We start from the raw sequence: 19,719 nt of genomic DNA, 5'->3' as shown, positions 1-19,719 counted from the left end.
CTTGTCCATCGACTCTCTTCGAACAAATATATAACCAATTCCCATCACGTCCAACATGCACCTTACATGCACTGCCACATTTTTCGCAATCAACTTCTTCCTTCACTACACCGTGTTGGATTGTAAAATCCAAGGGATCTTCTACGCCCGATAACAACCTAACGTCACATCCATGACATGCCATTTTCTCGATAAAAAGCACGCGTTTCTCGAAAAAAAGAAAAAAAAACAAAAAAATGCACGTTCCTCGAAAAACCCCACGAACCATTCACACGAGGTTAGGTTAGGCCTGTTAGGTTAGGTTCCATTAGCACTCATTTCAGCCCTAAATTCATCGAAAAACCATTTTCCTTTCTCGAAAAAAAACAAAAAAAACGTGCGTTTCTCGAAAAAAAATTGCACGTTTGGAAACCCTGATTCCACTAGCGAGATCGCGTGACTTCCGACGCTAGAGCCATCTGCAGGTACATCTTGGAAACAACGCCATGATGTTGTCGATTTTCACAAAATGCGCAATATTATTACATGAAAAGTGATTATTTATTGTTCTGCTGCATTGTACGATGAAGTTTTAGGAAGAATATATATCGACGAAGGTTCTAAACCTTTGACAAACTCATTTCCGTAAGTAGTTTCTTGTGTAAAATTGAAGAAATGTGTCTCCGATGCATGAAACTGTTACCAAATTTGGTGTCGTGTTAGTATCAGGATCTAGAAATTGGAAATAATTGCGAATCATTGGCGCGTGATTAGGTTACTTCGTCTCAGGCAAGTGAAAAGGCCTATCAGAAAGACGTACTTTTAATGTGAAAAATTTCAAATAATTTCATCAAAACAACGTTGATACACCTTCAGGAATGTTCCGCGAAGCAGATACGTAAGCTCGAATGTCAAAAATTGACTAAACGAAAAAATTAGAGGTGTCCGAAGGATAGTAAATTTTTACCGTTCGCAATTATTTTGCAATTTCTAGATGTTTCCGACAATTTTTTTAACTTCAGATTTGTCATTAGCAGGCCTCAATTAGTAAGTATACAAAATATGAAGAAAATCGGAGAGGGTCCGGTCATCTTAAGTCATACCTAAAAGTTTAGTATCCCCGAAACATCTGAAATTCCTTTATTTTCTTGTTTTTGACATTGGTACTTATGTATTCTGCATTCCTAAGGATTCTTGAAGGTGCCATTTCATTTTGTTCATGCAAATAATCTCAATTTTTTGACATATCGAGTAATTCTTGTTTGTTCGTTTTCGCTTGCGTTACATGCAATATGACAGAGAAATCTTGACTAGTGTTGTCCATGATCAGTGGTTATGCTGTGTTGCAACCTTCTTCATCGAAAAATACCTACTTTCGTGTTACTGATTTTGTATTTTTCCAGGTTCGAAAACGACATGGACCATGCATGGATAGCCCCACGAACCATGCACGGCAAGGTTAGATTAGGCAAACATAGTTATAATTGTCATGTTCTTGGAAAACAACTGTGTGGTTGGAAACACTGACCGGGGGTTACATCATCAAACGCACGCAACATTTGATTCACGTAGTGGAAGGACATAGAGGCAACATCTTTTGTGCATTGGAGAGAGATTAATCTTCAAAAATACTTGATTTACCGGCAAAATAAATTAAGCGATGGGAAAAAAGCATTTCCACGACCTTTCAAAAGTGTATGGAAAGTCAGTTCAGTAAGTACTTTCTCCTGTAAAATTGAAGATATACGTTTCGGGTATATTCAAATTTTAGCAAATTCCTTAGCTACGTAACGTCATTACGGTTTTTCAGGGCTTCCATCATGGATTCATGTCACAGGCGCACGTCTACACATTTTCTTTTTCTTCTTATGAATGACTTGTGGAATGGGATACTTTGCAATATGTTATTTGTATTTGGTACCTTCCTAATGTTTGAGTGAATTGTCGAAATATAGTGTTTGGCATGTTCTAACATGTCTTTAAAAGGACTCTATAGAAAAAGATGGGGCCACGGTAGAGGGTGGTAGGTCAACTACCCCAGGGGCGGAGCCCAGAATCGGTGGGCAATTTTTATGGTTTAGGTCTGAGAAAGCGACTGTTATATGTCCATCGGTACTGGTGGCCAGCCTGACTGCTACGAAACTGATATGGCCGCAAGTAGATTTCCACCTCGCAACTTTAAACGGCTTTACACATCCTATTTGTTTCCGATTTTTTTTCTTAACAATATGCAACACACAATCTTTCTATAAAAAAAAAAGTTTCACTACTAAAATCGAGGGTGGAGGATTTCCGGATGAACCCGATCAGGCATTGGAATATCGGGGCCTGTGGCACAGGTTATAAAGCGGATGGCGAAGCCTCCTTTGTTTTTAGTGTTAAACCTTCAGCATCACACAAACCGAAATAACATATTAATAATAATGAATACTATGGTCTCTTACTTCATGTCATATGATTGGTATACACCTCTCTTTTTGAGGAAACTGTACGATATATATCAAAACTAACTTCATTTTCAGATTTCCCATGTCAACTTCATTATGTCTTGTATTGTGATTCATTTTATGAATCAGTTTCCTTTATAGATCATATAATTTCATAAGAAAATTAAAACAAAGCCATGAATGCACACGTTCTAAAGGTAAATAAATCTATCTATCTCACACGTTTTGGTGGTTAGCACAGCATGCTACGATGACAGGCATCCCATGTTCGAATCCCTACCTAGGCATTGGTGTTATTAGTGAGTGTCCCTTCATCAATTTCATCATATCATCACTCTATCCTCATCTTCACAATTCGCTGAAAATGGCATAAAACGGAAGTAAAATGAACCAAATCAATCAATCTTGCAAAATGTAATGAGGATGAATTATTATATATTATATGAAATCAGTTATTTTACATACTTATGGGATGCTCTGGACAAAAGCGCAGGCACAGCATTTTGTTTAGAGAAAGTTTCCGCATGGTGTCCAACAGAATCCATTCCGTCCTCACAGAAATGAACTATACTGTGGACACTTACTCATTTAAATCACATTGTAAGAACACGCTCATCTTGTGCATGTTGTTTCCAGCGGCAGCACGTGACTTTTCACAGATGCGTGCTACAGGTAGATGTTGTTTCTTCCATTTACAATTATCCTCCCCCCCCAAAAAAAAACACATACAAATTTACACACTCACTTGGAGCTGCTAGCGTACCCAGGGGTCCCCCCCCCCCAGAGGGGTCTGGAATTGTAAAGGTCTGTATCACATAGCTGCTTCTTACGTACGGCCGGAATAAAGTGTAAAATATTTTGCAATAACCCATTTAAACCTTCATTTGAAGTTATTCAAAGACAAAAATGGTAATCGGAGATCATTTTAAGGGGTGTTTGCATTTAACACTGTTTTTTTGTTTGCGAGTTCTTTGCTGCTTTCGTCCGAAACTCAAAGTTTGGAGATGGGATGTAGCCCCCATCAATTTCCTAGCCCCAACCACTCGTATACCACTGCTTGGAACAACAGAGCACAACTGATCCTTTACAATGACTGTTCCATATGCCACACGCATGACCATGAACCGTGCGAAAAAAAATTTGTGTCTGATTCTTTAAAGCTATCCGCAAACTTTCTTCTTATACTGATATGACAACACTTACCGTGCTGTAAATCTGTGTAGCATGCTAGCAAACTGATTTCGCGAGCTGATTGACTCCGACCCTACCTCTCCCGTAGAACTGAGGGGCATTCGGCCAGATTCGGCATGCCGCGAAGTGGTGAAAACGTGCTATGAAGCTAATAGCACGGAATTCGTTGTAGCTTGACAGCGTGTGGAAAATACGTAGCGTGCTGTAAATTTTTCACTGCAGTGTTTTATTAACCTTCTTCAATCTATGAAATGTGTCCCTTTCATTCTTTCCATTTTAGTAAATTGAGAACGTGCTATAGCACGTATTAAGCAGCCGCCTCTGGTTGTTTCATATCGCTCTCTGTTAAAATTATAATACATTTTCTGAACTAGTGCAGTTTGAAGCCATCGTGCAAGCAGCAGATGATTCTTACCGGACAAACCAGCTTCTCATTCTTGCATGAAACACACGGAAAGCGACTTTTGGGACAGCATGACGCATGAGAGCACTTATAAGATAGCCATAAAAGCTCATGCAACTTTTGGAACGAACCCTAGACTGGGCTAATGTAAATGATAAAGTAGTATAATTTGTAAGCAAACATACTCGTGCACCAGACATTTGTGGATTAAACGCTGGATTACTGTACAGAGAAAGTCCATTGCCAGCAAAATGCAACAAAGTCATCAACATGATTTTTAAGTCTGCTGAAACTGAGGTGACATCTCATGTGTATCTGCTACCTTTAGAAACTATTAAAAAAAACTTTGCATTATTGCATCTTTGTTGTTTTCCACATGCGTTATTACTTTCTTTTTTGTAATTCTAATAAACTTGGAGGTTTCCTAATATATTTACCCCTAATTGTGTTATTTATGGGGGCTAAAAATCCATCATGAATTAGTTTCCTTCCACCATGAGAGCTGTTCACTAAGAAAGCCATTTTGTATGTGTTGATGAAGACATTCAGCATATGCAGTCACTGAAAGTGAATCAGAGGTCAAAGGTGAAAGCGTGTGCCAAAGAGAAAACTGATAGAAAAATTGTAACACCAAAATGTGTCACTTTCGGGAGGCCCAGGGTTGATTCCTCAAGTAAGTGATCTAAGGTCAGTTTTCCAGGGTGTGTACCAGTCTGGAATTTTGTGGTCAAAATATACTTCAGTTTGATGTACTGAGTATAGTATTACCAATAGTTACAGTAAAAAAATTATAGTAAATACTCAAGAAAAAAGGGCCATGTTTTGAACTAAGTGGCTCTTGGAATTTTCCATTTTCTTATCGCAATTTTTGAATTGTGTTTAGTAGATATTAGGATTAATACATATATTTCTAAATTTTACTATGTTTTTATGTAATATGTATTATTTATGTGAACTGTTAGTCAATTTGTGGCAAGTATTTCGTTAAAGCTCACCCTTGATACTCCTATCCAGAGATGTCCAGACTCCGGAGGCCCGGCCTCAGCCTCCAGGACCATTGCGAGGTTGTGGCAGAGTTGGAGTTCGAAGGCTGAGGCCGTGTGAGGCCGACCTTGAGCTTGGAGGCTGAGGCCGACCTTCAACTCGGAGGCCGAAGTAAAATGGCCATCTCTGCTTCTATCAGACACTCAGTTTCTGTTCAGTTTCTCTTATCATTATTACTTTTAACATGTCAAGTGAGTATTTTAATAACTTGGTTAAGTAGAATCCTAAGTGTGATCTTTAGCTAAAGCATTGTGAGCATCTTGTACACATATCGGGTTAAGTGGTCGAATAGCCATAGGCTGAACTTCGCCCATGAATAAAGAATTTCTAATAATAATATTCAAATACAAGAATTGCCCTAATGACTTGCTCTGGAAAACCTGGAAAAGTCATGGAATTTTTGTTTTTATGAAATTGTATACACCCTGTGTTTTTTTCTTGTTTTTTATTAGCCTTGTTCCTCCATAAAGCAGGTCTAGGGTTAAGCCAGGTTCAACTAAAAGGATGCTTGGGGGTTGAAGGTAGCTGGAGCATGTTACTGATCACATTATCTTCAAAAGTGACTGAGATCGAGAATGTGTTGGGTTGTACCTGTACATCCGCCTGTTTGCCTTCATGGGATGGTGAATTTACATTACCTTTTATGCAGCTATGCATTACATATTCCTTTTTCTTCACTGATATTTACTTTCTCTGTCAGATTACATGACTTGAGTACCCAACGGAAACAGGATCATGCTGGTAGAGAAGCCGACAGGATGAAACTCTGTTCAATTCATGCATTGTTGAATGGTATTTAACCTCTTAACTGGGTAATTTCCTCGTCGAAAGCCCAATCTGCCCTGGGAATTTTTGTTGATAAATTGATGAATTTCGTAAACCAATATTTTAGTTAATACAGTGCGTCCATTTCGATCTGCAGCCGAGAGATCGGGAGAAGCGTGGCGGGCGGCGCTGACGGAGAAGCCGACATTTGCGGCCTGTAATGCCCGCTTATTTTTATAGACATATGCAGACATTTATATAAATATTGCAAAACGATCACTAACCTGTGTTATAACACGCAAAAGTTCTTCTGTAATTCATCCAAGTTCTGCTCTTATATACACAAATAAATACGCTATAGAAACGATGTTAAGAGCCACAGATAAAAAAGCATTTTAATCATGGTTTTGATCAGTAACGTCCTGCTTAAGTTTATATCCTTGAAAGAGTTTTGTGGCGATGGGAATCGTTTGGAGGTTTCGAATGTGCAACACTGTATCAGGATTACACTGCAGACGAAACCGATAAAAGTGAATGGTTTTCGTGAGCTTCCTCGCAATCCGAAATATCCGAGCTCGAGTTTTTTGTTCCTTCGCGACTAGATGAAGACAGAGTTGTAAATATAGTGGCGAGCAATGTAAACCAAGAGCGTGTTAATTTCGTACTGTGCGCAAGAGTGTTATTCTTGGTTACTTGCAGTTACTTGTTTGTGTTATTGTAGTGTGTATGTGTGACGTGTCAGTGAGACGATTGGAATGCCAGCCGCAAGATTCACGTTAGAACAAAGATTTTTTATGTATGACACGTACCTACGTGAAAACAAACTCGTGTAGAGACGTGTGTAGGTAATTTGTACAGAAATTCCCATGCGTTTCAACTCCACACAGAGATACGGTTAGACATCTTGTCCTTAAATTACGAGAAACTGTATCGTTAAATTTTAAAATACCTAAGCAAAAACGACGGATTCTAACCGAAGCAAAACTCGATGATATTGGTGCAGCGTTAGAACGTTCTCCAAACAAACCTCTACGCCGTGTTTCACAAGAGGTGGGCGTGTCAAAATCATCGGCACATACAGTCACTAAGCTACTAAAATTAAAACCATACTCTTATAACACAGGTTAGTGCTCGTTTTGCAATATTTATATAAATGTCTGCATATGTCCATAAAAATAAGCGGGCATTTCAGGCCGCAAATGTCGGCATCTCCGTCAGTGCCGTCCGCCACGCTTCTCCCGATCTCTCGGCTGCAGATCGAAATGGACGCACGGTATTTCTGTGCTCCATGGCATACCATTTAGGTATTGTTTATTCTTTTATTGGTCCTTGTTGTACTTTTTACAATATGCGAGATTTACAACTACAATATATCTCGGATTTCCTCAGCAGGAAAAACACGCCGTCGCTTCCGATTTGCCTGAGCCATTATTGCATACGCGATAGAACTGAACGTCGGGCTGTGTTCGTTGCTTCCCGCTAACTCTAACGGTTACAACAGTCAGGACGTCAGAGCCATCTGGTGAAACAAAGAAGAAAGTAATTTTACGAAGTATCTCGTCATACACAACAGATATCAGCAGTAAGAACATGAGAACGTAGTATCCCGTCATGCCCATTATAAATCAGTAGAGCCAGAACGGAGTATTACGTCATACCCAGTTAAGAGGTTAAAGAAAAAAATATTTCGAAAGCACTTTTTAGAATTTTTTGATCCCAGATTCAGATTAACATTTCCTAGACATATATCAATAGTTCAAGGATCTTCAAAACTCAAGGATCTGCACTGTGACACATGTTACACACCCTTAACGATAGCTTTGGTCCATTTGTTTCCATTTTATTTATTTAATGCATTTTACTTGAATTAAACTATATCATACTAATGTTTGTTTCCTTGTGTCTGCCTCAGATTTCAGAGAGTGACATGTACCCAAAAAAGATTTGTAAGGAGTGCTTCATGACATCAGAGTGCATACTTCACTTCTACGGAAGATGTAAAGAGGTAGATGTGATTCTTCATAGCAGCTGTGAAAGTCAGGTAAGCACAGTTCGCACAGGTCCCAACTATTTTTAATTCAAGATTATTTCAGTTATGAGCCATTCATTTTCTAAAAAATATATACAGGGTGGTCCAGAAGTAGGTATATAGTATATACCACTGTCGGCCTGACTGAGGAAAATTAAATGAAAGTTGCACTGACATTTGTCAACAGCCCCAAAAAGTCAACGCGGCGAGCGTCCCTGGAGCTATCCATACCAAGAATGTCACTACAACGCTTAATCTGCAAATTGAAAATAAAGTCACTGGTACTGTATACCTACTTTTCTGCCACTTCTGCCTGCTACAATGAAGGTGAGTGATTAATGAAATCGATGGACACGCAGTAAGCACCCAGGCTGGAACTCCAAACCGGTAACTTTGATAGCATGATTGAAATACAACCTCAAGAACACCTTGCCGACCTTTAAAATATGGATTTAAAACAGAATTATGTATACAGGTGACAGTGTTCTTTATGACGAATACCATATTTGCCAGCATATAAGATGCACTTTTTACCTTTAAAAATAGGTCTGAAAAACAGGGATATGTCTTAAGCCAGGGTTGCTACACGCCTGGAAAACCAGCGAATGTCAGGGAATTTTGCAGATCGTCTGGAATTTATGTGCATTTTGGAGTCTGCAAGAGAAAAAGTTGCAAAATGAAGAAGCAGGTCACTTCCACTTCTGGATTCGGTTCTTGTGATTCCACTCCCAAAAAAAATTCAGTTTAGAAACTTGTTTCTTTCGTTCTTGTGATTCTCAGTCTTGTGCAAAATTATGGTTCCTTCGAATTTCTGTAATAAATTTTCACTTTTATAATACTAGAAATTAGAAAGAATATCAAATTGAAACTTGTAGTCCAGATATCTGATTTGCTTGATAACTGAAGTACTGACAATATAATCTTAATTATCAGAAAGGTTGGTGAAGATGAGGTTGTCTTCTATTACAGTGGTCAACAAGTTTTTGCTTATCGTTGTTTTGTGATGAATTCTTATAGATTTCAACCCACTAAACACGAATCCGGCATCAATTTTGTCGAAATATCAACATTTTGAAAGAGATTAACACCTTTTTGTTCTCTCAAATTACATGCAGACTCGTTCTGTTATGTATGTGGATACTATATTGGGCCAAAGCAAGTTAAACATGTCATTGCACCAGGGACAAAATTTTGTGAAGCCTATGAAGCATACTTTGGAATGGCTGTTGGTGATCTGGACAAACCTTGGGCTCCACGTCTCGTGTCGTAACTGCAGGTCGACGATGGAACATTGGTTGCATGGTAGAAGGAAAGGCATGCCATTTGCGATTCCGTGAGTGTGGAGGAAACCTACAAATCAACATGATGATTGTTACTTTTGCATGATATACCTGACACATTTCAGGAGAGGGAAGAACAGGCGTCAGCTACAGTACCTTGACATACCATCCTCCCAAGCACCTGTACCTGACAGTGAAGGTCTTCCTATACCATCGCCTCCAATCCAAACCATATTTGCGGAAGAAGGCAGTGATTTGGACAGTTCTGGTGACCATGTTACTGATGATGAGGATAGCAAGAAACCTCATTTACTGAACCAGAAAGAGCTAGATGTCCTTATTTGAGACCTGAATTTACCAAAAAATAAGTGAACTTTTAGCTTCATGGCTGAAGGAGTGGAACGTGCTACTTCCTTCCTGTAGAATAACAAATAAAAGAAAGAGACACCAGGTGTTTTTTTGCTGTGGAAGAGTCGCTGTGCTACTGTTCTGATATAAGTGGTCTCTTTAGTGCAATTGGCTTTCAGTACGAACCAAAACAATGGCGTTTATTCATGGACAGTTTCAAAAGTAGTCTGAAGGCAATACTTTTACACAACGACAACCAGTATCCTTCAATTCCAGTCGCGTACTCCCTCTACTTGAAGGAAAGTTACTTAAGTGTGAAGTTGACGGAGAAATTCCAATATGAGAAACACCAGTTGGGCATATGTGGTGATTTCAAAACAATTGGTTTTCTTCTTGGGTTACAAAGTGGGTATACAAAGTATTCTTGTTTTCTCTGTCTCTGGGACAGTCGAGCAAGAAGCAAGCACTACGAGCAAACTGTGTGGCCTGAAAGAACAGAGATAACCCCAGAAAAACACAATATGATAAGCGCAGCTTTAGTGCCTAGAGAGAAGATTATCCTACCAACACAGCTCATTAAACTGGGGTTGGCAAAACAATTTGTGACAGCATTGGATACTGAGTCAGCTGCCCTACAATACATAAAAAAAATGTTTCCTAATCTGTCCGAGGCAAAAATTGTGGGTGGCATGATCAAGTTAAGACACTAATTGATAGGTATAGAGCACTGGGCTGTAGAATGTCTGTAAAATTACACATGCTTCATTCGCACCTTGATTTCTTTCGGCAGAATTTGGGAGAGAATGCTTTCATAAGAACATTCAATTCATGGAAAGCAGATACCAGGGAAGATGAAACTGTGCCAGGATGGGTGATTACATTTGGGGATTAGTTCGTGACGAAGGGGAAGGTATTCACTTTTGAGCATGTTGTTACATAGGATGAACTAAAATAAGGAACTGATATGTAATATTAATGTATTCTGTTCATTTCATTGTATTGCTTTAGCTATTTTGCATTGTTATACTGTTCATTATATATGTAATTTACTGGGTACTGACTGTACTGTGTTCGTAATTTTATGTTTTTTGCATAATACATATGGCATACAGACTTTGAGTAAAAAAATAATAAACGACCCATATCATCTTAAAAACTGACATTACAGCAAAACCAATGTCATATTCGTGTTCAGCGGGTCCAAATTATGAAAATAAAACTGAAAAATAAACATAAGCAGAAAGTTTATGAAAATTTGTAGACCAGTGTTATTTTATAGATCTCAGTCTTGTTAACATACTGATAATGTGCGAATTACTCACAATCAAATATAAACTAAAGGTTAAAAGATTAAAAAATCAGCAACTTACGTGTGTGAGTATGAGATAGTTTGTACTACGTTTCGAAGGTTACACTACCTTCTTCTTCAGGTTGAAACGATGCTTTTCAGACACCTGACATGGTGCCTCGTCGTGAAAGTGATGGTTGAGGATTTAGGTTAAATTGTTGTAGGAAGGACACTTTCTAAAAAAGAATGTAAATTACACATCTAAAACCGCGCAATACTATTAAAAACGAAAGAACGTCCAAAGCCGACGTCGGCGAACTGCCGACCGGTGCTCGGGGTAAGCGAATGCACGGTGTCGGCTCATACCTGGAGAAGGAAAACTTCTCCTCCTCAGTCTTTCCAAACTGGGGCTCGTGAGTCACCAATCCAAGGTGAAATCAACTTCCACCTCGGCGGCTTTCCTAACCTCAGGGGTGACATGGAAGCCCAATTCGTCTCTGTTCCCGGCGGCTTTATCCCATTTTTTAAAAAAGGTAACCCAGCCGTCCTCCAAATTCCCATCGTCCCTATTAAGTTTGTTCCAATTTTTCGCGCATATATAGGCAGCTTCATATACATTTCTGTCTAGTTTATTGTCAACCTTCCTAATAACTTCCCTTTTAGCAATCTTATGTCGGTTGACTATTATGTGTTCCGACAATCCTGTTTTGGGTATACCCTCGTTTACATCCTTATCATGCTCTCCCCACCTAATTTGCATACTTCTCCCGGTCTGTCCCACATATTCCTTCCCGCATTCACATACTATCCTGTACACTCCCTTCTGCTCCTCAGGGTTATTGTGCTTATCCCCCCTCCCTTTCTTATAAGACGTGAAGTGTTTTTCAATGCTCCGGGGTGCTCTTACCCCACATTTTATCCCGTAACCCCTCACAGAATTTTCAATTTTCTCGGAAACACCCTTAAAATACGGAATCCCGACAAAATATTTTTTCTTTTCACCGATTCCCACCTCAGTTTTTTCCTCCTCTTTGTCATTTTGCGATGCTTCTTGTCTAACAATCTTTTTTGCCTTCCTAGCCACTTTTTCCAGGTCGCGGATAGTATACCCATTCTTTATACCTACCTTCCTTATCCATTCTTCTTCTTTCTCTTTCTCTTTTTCGTCATTGCACAGTCTTTCGGCGCGAATGAAAAAGTTAAGAAAAACATTTAATTTAGTCCTATTTGAATGCTGGGATCTCTTATGGAGGTACAGCTCGCCAGCCAACGGTTTATGAAAGACCCCGGTAACGATCCGTTGTCCGGTTTTAGTAAGGCACAAGTCAAGAAAGTGGATCTTTCCGTTGGCCACATCTTCTCTAGTAAACCCGATTCTGGGATCCTGCTTCCCCAATTGGTCGAAAACACTATCAAGTTTGATTTCACTCCCTATGATGAGGATGTCATCCACGTATCTCCCATAATATTTTACTCCTCCCCCTACATGTTCCATAGCGGCTTTTTCGACGTAGTGCATGAATGCGGGAAGGAATATGTGGGACAGACCGGGAGAAGTATGCAAATTAGGTGGGGAGAGCATGATAAGGATGTAAACGAGGGTATACCCAAAACAGGATTGTCGGAACACATAATAGTCAACCGACATAAGATTGCTAAAAGGGAAGTTATTAGGAAGGTTGACAATAAACTAGACAGAAATGTATATGAAGCTGCCTATATATGCGCGAAAAATTGGAACAAACTTAATAGGGACGATGGGAATTTGGAGGACGGCTGGGTTACCTTTTTTAAAAAATGGGATAAAGCCGCCGGGAACAGAGACGAATTGGGCTTCCATGTCACCCCTGAGGTTAGGAAAGCCGCCGAGGTGGAAGTTGATTTCACCTTGGATTGGTGACTCACGAGCCCCAGTTTGGAAAGACTGAGGAGGAGAAGTTTTCCTTCTCCAGGTATGAGCCGACACCGTGCATTCGCTTACCCCGAGCACCGGTCGGCAGTTCGCCGACGTCGGCTTTGGACGTTCTTTCGTTTTTAATAGTATTGCGCGGTTTTAGATGTGTAATTTACATTCTTTTTTAGAAAGTGTCCTTCCTACAACAATTTAACCTAAATCCTCAACCATCACTTTCACGACGAGGCACCATGTCAGGTGTCTGAAAAGCATCGTTTCAACCTGAAGAAGAAGGTAGTGTAACCTTCGAAACGTAGTACAAACTATCTCATACTCACACACGTAAGTTGCTGATTTTTTAATCTTTTAACCTTCAGTCTTGTTGTTCCTATAGAATTCCTATATGCAACAAAAATTTCTCCAGATGCTGTGAACTTATATATGTAAGCAAGAAAGAAGCATATTCTACGACACCATAAATCCACCAGAAAATGAAAAAGGTTGTGTATGGTTTATGAACTTTTTCTGTTGTTTTTTTTATTGTGGAGATCTGTTACCTTACTCTGTTACCTTAGCCTGATAGCTAGATGCACGTGATTGTAGCACCTAGTACATTTGATGTCGATTGTAATTGTACATTTTTAACCTTCCAATTTTCACACATTCTTGTGTGTGTAGAATGAAATTTGCTAAAGAAAAAAGTTGTGAAAGTGAATATTCATAATAATTAATGGATTATATTTGAAAACACAGGGTTCAAAAGCAAAAATCATGATGATAAACATGTCTGGAAAACTTTCATTTTTTTACTGGAAAACCTGGAAATTTCAGGGAATTTCATAATCAAGAAATTGTAGCAACTCTGCTCAAACACTGATACTCGGTTGTTGATTACCTTCATTTCTGGAAATTTTCTCTTGTTCCGAGTTAGACAATTTCTTTCTTGCGGTGTGTGACAAAGAAGATTAAAATGTATTATTTCCTAGTTAGAGTAGGTAAATTATTTCTTGAAATTAGACCTACATATTACTTTATAGTTGAAATACTGTAAATTAATTATAAATTCAGTGACATAGCTTTTTCCCCAAAAGTGTGTACGAAAACGAGGGAGCATCTTATACACTGGTCTGGTGTGTCTTACAACAGCAAATATGGTATGTTAATTATCCAAATGTCAACCTCGCTTACACCCCTGTAACTAATATTGCAGGGCAAATAGGCTGTGGCACTTGAACCTACAGGCAGTGTAATCCTCTGAAGGGTGTGTGTGTGATTGTCCATTCATCCATATCATTTTATCATCATTCATCTTCGCAATTAGCCAAAAGTGGCAGAAAACTGAAGCAATGTCAATCAATCATGTTGATTATGTTTGTTTTAGCATGTGCTACAGTCTATCATTAGGCCAAACACTAATACAATAAGCAATAGTATATGTATATTATTATTTATTTTGTTAATGAGTATTAAGAACTACAATATCTTACATGTCTCCTTGCCATGAAGTTTGCATATTTTCCTAAAATTCCCATTTTCGACAAATCTATTGCTCTCGGAAATTTTCGTGAAATTGTGTGACATCTAGTATTATCCACCACTGAGATTCTTCAGTAAATTCTAACATCTGATGACTTCAACGACAAATTCTCCTTTTTATTATACATATTTAAATGTTAACGTTTGCTCAGCCGAAGCAAGTGTAAACTTGTTATTGTTCGCTTTAATCGTACCAACCAATATGTTGCTTCTATTTTTGCTTTACAGAATGGATGCTTGCCATGCATTGACGATACTAACTGGAAAATCACTAATCTGAGGAATGGTCAGCTTCTGCCGAAACTTAAGCCCGAAGTTTCCACGCAAACTGATCTGATGATTCCAACTAATTGCGACATTTGCAAGAATGGCCTGTTGTGCGTCACAAGTTCTCTGGAAGTTTGGAACAAGCAAGAAGAGTTATGTGTGGAGACGAAGCTTTCCCAGCAGTGCCTTGTACCATATTTTCAGAGAGGTCAAGAAGCAAACGGAGAAGTGGAATCATCAGGACACGTTGAATCGAAGAAAGAAGATTCATCTAGTTCTTCCATTGAGCAGTAAGTTTTATTCGTATTTATAGCCACATTATTGTCCAAGCATTTTGTGTGGTTCACTTAACCCTGAAACGTTGGCTTTGGATAATCAGGTACGATTGTTGGGGCCAGGGGTACAAAAAACTGAAAATAATTCATGAGCCAGCCCCTTTTTCTCAGCAGCCAGCATGTTTTGGTCAAATACGGTCCAACTAACGTAAAACTGCACATTTTTGAAATGTGATCTTAAAATGTTTAATTGATTAATTAATACAAGACTGGATTGAAAGTAATTCATTCTTGCACCAGAGTGGCCTTGCTAAAGAAGGTTCTACCAGAAACAGGATGTATAACTATGCAATACATTCTAATGCATGTCCAGCTCATAGGCGTGCGCAAGGGGGGGAGTTGCCCCCCCCCCTAATCACGTACGTTCACATATTTTTTTCCATGAAGGGACAAACAAGGTATTTTTCCATGGGGCATATTACCCTGATAATAGTGTTGTCCCCTCAAAAACACCTCTTCAATATAAAATTATCGCATAATAATTAATGTAAATTACTATTCATGGTGGTTGCGGTAAACGCGGTTTAAAATTACTTACGTGAAATTTAAAAGATTTCGTAATTCCGCGTTGCACAATTTAATGGTTCAATCCTATCAATTTCGAAGATCCACTGTCTTCATTCACCCTTCATTCATACCCTTTTGTGAATGAAGACAGTGGATCTTCGAAATTGATAGGATTGAACCATTAAATTGTGCAACGCGGAATTACGAAATCTTTTAAATTTCACGTAAGTAAATTACTATGATCGAAATCAAATTATACGTGCAAAAAAATATATCCTTTTAGGTTGACATTCGTTTTCAAAGGCGGAGATGTGGCCTTCCCCCCCCCCTTCCAGACATTGCCCCTATGTTATTATACTTTCACTTAGAAATTTAGTGTAGAGGAATCTCATTGCCGTTATTAACGATATTATACTCTTAAAGAAAATGAAGCCGATGAAAGTTCGAAGCTACTACTGGAGAAGGGGGTTCAGTGGCACAACCACAAGGGGGCAGGGGGCATTCCCTTTCCCAACCTTGGAGGGAAATCAATTATAGGGGAGGCAAACACTGAAGTGAAAGAATGCAAGACTAGCAGAATCCAAGAGTAGCAGGACAAAAGAATACTGAAGATGGAATTAGTTTTCACATCTTTCTTGCATTATTTCTTCCAGAAGGCCAGGGGCACCTGCATGGGAGCACAGAGGGGCAATTGCTCCTCGACTTCAAATTTTATACAAATAAAAATTCATTTCGTAAAATTTTCTTAATCACTTCGCTCACAATATCTGCTTTTCTTACAGGCTTGTCAAGTTCAGAGCAGTAGTAGCTAGGGGGCTGCGAGAGTTGTCCTTCTATGCCGAATGATCTGAATGAGAAAAATTGTAAACGAGAATGCCATTGCATCCCATGATTATTTTTTTTGCACACTATTAAATCAATACTGTTTTTAATTTATATAAATTTGGATCGAAAAATTTTCTTGCTCGCTTCGCTCTCAGTTTCTTTCTTTTCTGTAATGCATTGTTAATTACCAGAGGGACAAGTAAGAACAACTAGGTAAGTACTTCAGACAGTTCCTGTATAGCCTGACAAGTTAAGTCCCGATATGCGCAGATCGCTGCGGAGCACTTCCTATTATGTCATCCTCCCTACCACTCTTCTACGTATTGGCCTGGCCTTGAGGCTACGAGTGGTGCCAACTCAGCAAAATTAAGCTAAAATAAATATGACAAACTATTTTTACTGTGTGGATTGTCGGTGCCGGCTCATATCAGTTTATCAGTGGTTTATCTTTAGTTTTCTCCTCTGTGTAATTTTTTGTATTTGTATAACTTTTTGTATTCTTATCTCTCTAAGGTTTTGTGTAATAACTACTGTGTGTTTGTATTTATGTAAATGAATATTTGTATATAGCAAATTGTAATTGGAGCACGCGCTCTATCTGTGTATAAAGTAGACTTAGAACAACAACTCGACAGTGAATTAACACCACCCTCTGTGCAATGACAAGGAGCTGTGCTGTTGTGGTCCAGTCGGTAGGACGTCTGACTGTCATGCAGGAGACCTGGGTTTGATCCCCTAGGGTGTGTAATCTAAGGTCTGAAATTTTTTCAGCATTGTCCCCTCATAAAGAAGCTCCGGGGCTCGCCCAGCCTCAAAACTTTGGGTGGGGGGTAAAGGCAGACAGAGCATGGTGCTGATCACATCACCTCCAAAATGTCCCAGATCGAGAATGTGTGTGGCCCTACCCACACATCCTCTAAATGTGCCTTCATTGCACGTTGCTACGAGTATATTCACGGAGAACTTTACCTTTTTTCTTCTTCTTTCTTCACCTCTGTGCAATAACACACTGTCATCTAGTGGCATGTCATACTATGGGTGCTACATTCTCCGAGAAATATGATCCAGTTGTGGTACCACTGTTCATATTTGAGAAAAAAATAGTTGCCATGACACACTCCAGCTCTTGTATGTAAAGACATACTGTGGTTCAATTATTGTTTCTAATTAGGCTGAGTTGATACCAATATGGTGTGGGACTTATTCATTGATACCAGCGATGCTTTTCCAGAGTTTGGGAGTTGCAAGGAATTCACAAAGGAGCTCCTTTACGCCTTTGCGGAGTCTGAATTTCATGGAAATGATCCAAAATGCATAATTTGAATTATTTTTGCAACAGCATTGTGGAGAGAAATGAATTTTGTGATTAAATGCTTATCTTGTGTGAAATCATTACTATTTTAAAGCCAAACTCTGGTAGATTTCTATCGTAAAGTTCAAAAAGAGTACTCAAATATAAAAGTTTAGAAATATTTTGGAGTTGTTACAGTTTTGAAGGTGCCACAGAAATTAATTGAACCTTTCAAAGTAAGTATCACAGATAGAGTTAGTAATTCATTTACATTATTTATTATAAAACCATGTATTATATTCTCCAAACATGAATGTAATAACTAGGGAGACAAATTTATGGTAAATAAAAACTGAGGAGAGCGGTAAATAAAATGTTAGATCAGCGGTATATACCAGCGGTGCAAAAAAAATTGGCACACACTTTTTCATCATGAGAGGAAACAACATACAAAAGAGCTATAAATTGATAAACTACTTCATTTTTATATACTGTACACATACACAAGTACTTAGCTGTCCAACCAAAAAGAAAACATCAACACAAAATCACTTCATTTCTAAATTGCATATCTCAAGTGATTTATTCATTGTATGTATTTAAAGGATATCCTTGCTGTCCAACAAATACTACTGCACATACACAAACACATGTTGAAAATCACATGATGACAAACAAAATGCATTCATGACTGAACACAAATGACACCATTGTTTCCCTTGATGTGCTGGAACAGACTAATATTATCGCTGCTACAGCTAGCAAGTTCAATGAAACTGGAAGTTGAGTAGACATTCGGGGAAAGAAAGGAATGCAGCTTGACAGGGAGCGAAGTTTTCGAACTGAGATTATGTGCATGGGAAATCCAAATTTGCAGCATCTTCCTGATGTGATCGAAGATAAAACGTTCTTCAACTGCAAGTGGTAGGAAACTTTAGGCAAACGTATCGTTACAAATCGACAGTTTGCGCGCACAACCTCGATTCCGGTTTTTGCGTGTTTTCTACTTAATTTGATGATATTTCGCGAAAAAGCGTTCATTTCGTGGAAAAGCACACATTTCGCATTACTTCGCGAATAAAACTCATGCATATTTCATCATTGGGGGTGTAGTTACGTGCAGAATGTTCAAAATTGCATCTTTTTTTCACATTTCGTGATTTTGCGCATCACGAATATTTAATGTCCCTAGTAATAACCTTATTGACAAAATTATTTTTTGTATTTGTTAAATTGCTGATTTTGTCATAACTAACTTCGATCAAACTATTAATAAATATGAACGGAGTTTGTATTCTCCTGAACATTACATAAAAAAATGTGGCCAAATGCCTGTAATACGGTAACCTTACACTAGAAGAATAATCGTAAAGTTTATTATCAAGAGACATATGACTGATTTATTTGCATATTTTGGACTAGTAGTAATTATTTTTATTTTTCCAGGTTGAATTGCTTTATTAAAGAGGAAGAATTATGTGAAGAACCAGGAGTTTCATTTGATACAAGGGTTGAAAATTTCAATAATCAAAATGAACGCATGGAAGATGAAGCTACTCTGCTAAATGGCCAGGATTTAGTAAAACAAGTGAGTTTGTTCAAAGTATTATTATCCAAATTATTCCATATGGTTCAAAAGTCACTCAGCTCTAACTCTGAGTGATTATAACATAAAAACTACAAGAGATATTCACCATTTATTTTCTGCATGAAAAAATCTTTTCAATTGAGATATTATAATATTATTTTCATTGTCTATTTATTCCATTCAGCAATTTCTAGAAATTAAATACTGGCTTTAAGTCAGTGATTTTTAAAATTTTTCCACAATGGCAATTTCAGGCTAGAGAAAAGAGTAAGAAATTTTCACGGTGACATAATTCGAAGTTGTGAAGTTGCACTTCATATTTTAAAGTCATGACTAGAGACCGGATGTTAGGCAAAATGCCTGTACATTATCCCTAGCTTACCCGTGCCGTACGAGAAACTTACTTACCTGAATGTTGGGGGCGGCTTCACATGCCCACACTCAATTTTTATTACTAAAATTCAAGACCATTTTGATATTGAATCACTCCCACACACCTGGAGAACCTGGAAATCTCAGGGAATTTGAAAAAAAAAGTGAAATTTTCAGGGAAGATCGTATAATTGTCCAATGAGTCCCAATCAAATTCATCTGAATGACTAGAATATGCTCCTGACTGTTGATAATAAGAACTACGATACACACCAACTTCAGTAATTTGCTTTACACATATATGTTTGTTTTGCATTACAGTTTAATTAC

At 38.4% G+C, this 19,719-nt stretch overlaps 1 protein-coding gene across 1 annotated transcript in view; it reads left to right on the top strand.

Annotated features, from left to right (window-relative positions):
* Positions 1-19,719, top strand: part of LOC145978031 (uncharacterized) — a 34,471-nt gene that overhangs the window by 2,097 nt on the left and 12,655 nt on the right. Inside the window, exons 2-4 of the mRNA XM_083110418.1 lie at positions 7,742-7,870; positions 14,433-14,761; positions 18,876-19,017. Coding sequence (XP_082966544.1) covers positions 7,742-7,870; positions 14,433-14,761; positions 18,876-19,017 — 600 coding nt within the window. The remainder of the gene's footprint in view (positions 1-7,741; positions 7,871-14,432; positions 14,762-18,875; positions 19,018-19,719) is intronic.

This window comes from Lepisma saccharinum, chromosome 24 (assembly GCF_977018435.1).
Source record: "Lepisma saccharinum chromosome 24, izLepSacc3.1, whole genome shotgun sequence".
NCBI lineage: Eukaryota > Metazoa > Arthropoda > Insecta > Zygentoma > Lepismatidae > Lepisma > Lepisma saccharinum.
Note: the sequence above shows the minus strand (reverse complement) of the source record. Positions and strands in the feature narration are given on the sequence as shown.